At 40.2% G+C, this 6,000-nt stretch overlaps 1 protein-coding gene across 1 annotated transcript; it reads right to left on the bottom strand.

Annotated features, from left to right (window-relative positions):
* Window positions 1-2,102: 2,102 nt before the first annotated feature.
* On the bottom strand, window positions 2,103-6,000 carry LOC112187660 (DNA topoisomerase 6 subunit A). Its single transcript, XM_024326542.2, has 2 exons — window positions 4,585-6,000; window positions 2,103-2,250 (listed from the first exon to the last, which is right to left on the bottom strand). The coding sequence occupies exon 1, from the start codon at window positions 5,899-5,901 to the stop codon at window positions 4,621-4,623; it is 1,281 nt and encodes a 426-aa protein (XP_024182310.1). The 5' UTR covers window positions 5,902-6,000; the 3' UTR covers window positions 2,103-2,250; window positions 4,585-4,620.

Here is a 6,000-nt window from a genome sequence, read left to right on the forward strand (position 1 = left end):
AATATTATCAATAATACCTGTATCCAAACCATGTTATAGGGCAATAACCATCATCAAAGTGAATCCATAACATGCAAGCATGGAATATAATTCTTTCAATATCTACAGCCATTAAATCGGATAACCTGCCAATGTCATCCAGTACAGATGGTACATGTCCTATTAATTAATTCTAGTGCACTTTCACAATTACCAACTCTGGAAGTTGTTGTGATAGAAAGACAACATCCACACGTAGACAGCCAATAAAAATCCCAAAACAAGTAATAATAAATTTGGAACAAATACTGCCAGCTAATCGACTACCCAAGTCTCAATAACAGCTGAGTCATGTTTTCTGCAAACCTTAAAAACCTTAAGAAACTACAGGAAAATGCAACGCTTAGAGCAAAAATAAAGAACACTGTCATGTATACAAACTTCAGCTTCCCAATATCCTCACTGGTATGGGACGTATAAGATGTCAATCGGTAAAACCAATCCAATGGTATAAACCTAGCAATTACAATAGATGACTGTTATAATAGTTATTTGGAGAAATACTCTGAATAGATAACCAGTCAAAACAAAATAATCCACCAAGGATGAGTAATCAAAACCTAATTTGATGTAATTAAATCCTTAACACCCATATTACCTTAGTTGAACCAGCATATTATACAATGTTAAGATGTAGAAAGTGATATTTTGATGTCTCGATGTTTTACAAAAGTACACATATATAGCAGTGAGATACTGCTGTTACAATGCAACCATTAAACTCTATTTACAGCTATAATCAAAACTGATATGCAATTATAGCAGAATCAAAACAGCCTATGTATTCAATGGAGGAGAATCATATGGCTGGAGTTTAGGAGAAGGTTTAGTAGGGTAGAAGAGGACCAAACATCACTATGAAGAATTTGAAAAGGAAAAGTTGTGCATTCTTGATTATATTGAAAAGGCAATTGATGAGATTTGCTAAGTGCACAATCTCTGCAAAAAGAGCGAAAAGATAACTTAGAACCAATGCTAGACCCTAAACGAGCTAAGACATTTGAAGGGGGTGACCCAAACGGTTGTGCCAGATGGCGGAGTGAGTGGAGGCAAGTGCATAGGGAGTAGTGGACACGCTGGATAGATTGAGAGGATAGAGACCATCTTTACAAGGGCCTTGAAACAAGAGACGGACAGTGAGTAAACAATAAATTTGATAGAAATCAGGAGCAAAGAGGAAAAACACACGATTATCTTTAGTGATCCGTGCAACCGACAATAGATTTTTACGAATGGAAGGAATGCGGAAGACATCAGATAAAGAGAATTGAGAGGAGCCTAAGGACAAAGGAAGAGTGCTGGTATGAGAAACGGGCATGGAATCCCCATTATCCATATACACGTTGTGTGGACCACCATAAGGTTGAGAATTGTTGAGAGGCATAGCAGTCATGTGGTGAGTGGCACCCGTATCAGGATACCAATTGGGATCAGCAACAAAATGAGCTCCAGCAAAGGGTGTAGCTGTGGATGTGCCAGGAAATCGATAGAGGACAGTGGTGCAGCGAATGAGGACTTGTGTGGCAACTGGGACACCAATTGGGAGGTGAAGAACGCACAGCCCAAACAGGAGGAGTGAAAGGCCCAAAGGGCTGAGCTAGCCGCTGTTGCGCAACGGTGGAAGTCGATAGAGACAGAAACTGACGACCACCATAGGAGGAGTTTGGTGAAGGATTGGAGTTGGTGGCAGCCATGGAAGAGGGGTGACAAGGACAGATAACAGATGAAAGAGGATCAATATGGGGAGAACCTAAACTACTGATACCATGTAGAAAGTGATATTTCGATGTCTTGATGTTTTACAAACGTACACATATATAGCAGTGAGATACTGCTGTTACAATGCAACCATTAAACTCTATTTACAGCTATAATCAAAACTGACATGCAATTATAGCAGAATCAAAACAGCCTATGTATTCAATGGAGGAGAATCATATGGCTGGAGTTTAGGAGAAGATTTAGTTTCTCTAACATAAGATCTACAGCAACATGAACCATAAACTGACATTTTATTCAAAATTTAGTTCTTCTGTATATACCTTCTCTGTAAATCAACCGTAGTTACATCCTCCTCTATCCTTCTTCTATCTCTTGTGTAAAAACCTCAATTTGGTTATGTCTTGAGATATACCTGTTCTTTGTGGGATGCATATCACACGTCCTTCCAAGTGCTGCTCCTAAGAATGATAACATATTCGGCTCCACTGCCTATTTGGAGCACAGGATTATTATGAGTCTATGTCCCACTGAACATAGTGTAATCAGATGTGTCCCTTCACATGTTTCTATTATAATTAACTGCAATCAAATTTCTTTGAAAGCAAAGAACTCACCTTTATGGCACCCTATGAAGTTAACTTACTACTTTTGGACAATGAAAAAATTAAAAATTGAAACCATGATGTATAAATAGACTAAATATACAAACAAAAAACAGATACTTGTGCAAGTGTATTGTATTGTTTAGTTTGTTTATGTACAGAATTCTCAAAAGCTAATAAAATGACAGATAAAGCTAGTGCCCTCTAGCAATCAAAACCACAATCATTGGATGTACAAATCTAATGCCCTCTAGCAAGTGTATTGTATTGTTTAGTTTGTCTGTACACAGTTCTCAAAAGCTTATAAAATGAAAGATAAAACTAATCCCCTTTAGCAATCAAAACTACAAATATTGGATGTACAAATCCACTGCCTCCAATATAAACCAAAACCGCAGTCTTTCCCCCTCTCTTTCTTTCTCATTTTGAAAGTTACATCCAAATTAAAACAAAAATGCTTCTTCAAGCTATAAGAAAATGATGAATTCAACTCGAGACTAGAAAACAAAAGCTGCAGCTCTCCCTCTACCTCAGTAGACAAATTCACTTGCAGATACAATTGAACGAAGCTGCAGATATATAAAAGCAAACAAAACCTAGTCTGATTTGCGGTATACTCTGATATCTAAAGGCTTTCAAATTAGCTAATAAATATTTAATAAAAATTAAACATATATAACCAGCTTGTGTTATTTAAATGCTCAACCTACTTTTGACATGCTGTGCTAGACAAAACCACTTTACCATGTCTAATAATTGTCCATAATCTACTTATATTAAAATGCAACAAAGTACATGGATTCTTCTTTCCTTTTCATTATTGTTTTAGCCTTCAACTTTTTTACAACAGAGAAGGTTGCAGTGATCTCCAATTACAATTGAGAAGCCATGAATTCATATGGATTTGAGATAGGGTAAAAGCAAGAACCTATGGACATGAGCAAATAAGATAAATGAAGATACTTAATATCCCAAACCTAACTTCGAGCTTTCTAACTTTCAGGACATTGATGTTAGAGTTTATCTATGGTGATAGAACATAGGGCATTCAGTAAAAGATGGTATCTTGATCATTATGGGAGTCCGTGAAATTGATGGAGGTTCAATAACACACAGTTTAAAGGTTAATGATGCAGTAACCAAACTACTGCAGGGTGAAATAGGGATCAAGGTTTTCAATAGAACCTAAAGTTGTACTTGATAATACAGAGAAAACTTCGATGTAAATCAAACTAGAAGAAATGTAAAGTAGAAATAAATACCCGCAAAGTTGACATATCCCACTGGATGATCCGTGGTTCTAGACAGGTTAAAGATAACCACAAAATCATTGCAACAATGTCAGGGAAAAGAAGCAATCTTGCCCTTACCCTTAGTGTGCTTTCTTCTACTTTTACTACATTTATATAGTTAAGCATATATCCATTTTGTAGTTGCAACTGATGACATTTTCTAGTAGAGATCAGCTATATTTTGGGCAAAATAATTGGAAACACCATTTATAGACCGTAAACTTTAATATCTTCTATCAGAGAGTTAAGCTATAGGGTTCACACAGGACTTGAGGTTTTCCAAAGCAAACTATCAAAATTGCACCAAATGGAATGTTAATACTCTTACTACAACATTAACCGAACAGAAAAAAGTCATTGCATTTCATTTCCATTCAATTGAAGAATTCATAACAAATTGCACCACTTAAGCACTAATGTCAATAATTCATAACAAAGAAGCAATCTTGCCCTTACCCTTAGTGTGCTTTCTTCTACTGTTACTACATCTATCTAGTTAAGCATAGATCCGCTTTGTAGTTGCAACTGATGACATTATCTAATAGAGATCAATGTGGAATGTAGAAAGTTGATACGAGAAGCTATATTTTGGGCAAAATAATTGGAAACACCATTTACAGACACTAAACTTTAATCCCTTCTATCACAGCCTCAGAGGGTTAAGCAGTAGGGTTCGCACAGGGTTAAGCAGTAGGTTTTCCAAAAGCAAACTATCAAAATTGCACCAAACAGGATGTTAAATATGCTCTTACTACAACAGTAAGACCATACATGCAAAATCTAATAGACAAAGTCATTGCATTTCATTTCCTTTCAACTGAAGAATTCATAACAAACTGCACCACTTACACACTAATGTCAATAGTTCGACCAACAAAGTAAAAGGATTTAACGAAAATTTAACTATCACTAGAAGATTCGTGACTTACTGTAACAAACGGCCTCCAAACTCCAGCCAAAACCATTCATATCCAATCCTCCTCTTGAAGTTTGAGGGGCAAATACACCTCGGACAAGTATTGAAAACCAAAATTGCTCAAAGCCTGAATTTCTGCCTTCTGCCTACTCTTCACCATCAGAGTCAGCTCCTCAACCCATTTCGGATTCTTTTTAACAAAATCCTCCTCCAACATATCCTTCCCTGTCTTAATATCCTGGTCAGTCATAGGCAACCTGCACTGCTCCGGTATCTTGTACTTATCCAAATCACTCGGCCTGATCCCCAACCACTTAATATCCGGCGTGGTCAAGTTAGCACTATCATATGACATATTCTTCGAACCACAGCCATACACGGACAAAATCTTCAGCCCGTAAGGATCACTATCCACCAATGCCAACACAGGAAGCTTCAATTCCATCTTCATCTTCCTCAAGAACAGCCTGGTTGCGACATCCGGCTGGCCCTTAGCAGTCACAATGATGCAAGGAAACCGATTATAGAACCGATCCTCGGCCAATCTCATATAAGCAGCATCTTTCTCAACAAGCAAGATGAACAATGCATCACTCTGCATATCACCAACTCTGTTTATATTCGGCGGGATAGCTTTCCCGCCCATCCCCATCTTAGTACAATCGATCACATCGCCGTCGTCACTGAAGATCAGACGGCCGACAACCACCCCTTTCTCCGCCGCGACGACGTTCAAGCTGGACCTGGTGCAGCCGATCATACACGACACATCGTCGAGGATGGTATCGGACTGGGACTGGTCCTGGAAGAGCTTGACGTCGGTGTAGAAGAGGTCACGCTTGGTGACGTGGATGTCCTTGATGGTGAGCTCGTGGATGAGCTGGAGGATCCGGGCGGTGACGGTGGCCTTGCGGACGGTGGAGACGTTAGCGTAGGGCCGGAGGGAGGATTTGTCTTTGAGGACGATTCGGTCGAGTTCGGGGACGTAGAGCTGGTTGGCGGCGGCGCGTGAGGGGACGTCGAAGGCGAAGCCCTTGCCGTCGAGGATGGAGTGGAGGACTTTGAGCATGAGGGATTCGATCTCGGACTGGACGGAGGAGATGGGGAGTTCGCGGACCTCGCGGCAGGAGGAGATGGAGAGGTCGGCTAGGGTTAGGGCTTTGGAGGAGGACGACGAGGAGGCGGCGGAGGAGGAGCGGAGGGAGGCGGTGAGTTTGTGGATGGAGCGGAGGATGGAGGAGTCGGGTTTGAGAATGTTCTTGAATGGGAGGGAGTCGTCGTCGTCGGAGGTTGGCTCGGTACGGCGGCGTTTCTTCTTCTTGTCGGCCATGGTTGGGAATTGGGAAAAGGAGATTAGGGTGAAAGAGGCGGGAAGTGATGGTCTATTTTTTCAGTGGTACCACTACCCGCCTACCCCTCCCCTTCTGCT

Source organism: Rosa chinensis, chromosome 2 (genome assembly GCF_002994745.2).
Source record: "Rosa chinensis cultivar Old Blush chromosome 2, RchiOBHm-V2, whole genome shotgun sequence".
NCBI classification, from domain to species: Eukaryota; Viridiplantae; Streptophyta; class Magnoliopsida; order Rosales; family Rosaceae; genus Rosa; species Rosa chinensis.

Coding starts and splice junctions, on each gene's coding strand:
- LOC112187660 (XM_024326542.2), bottom strand. CDS start 5,901: ATGGCCGACAAGAAGAAGAAACGCCGCCGTACCGAGCCAACCTCCGAC.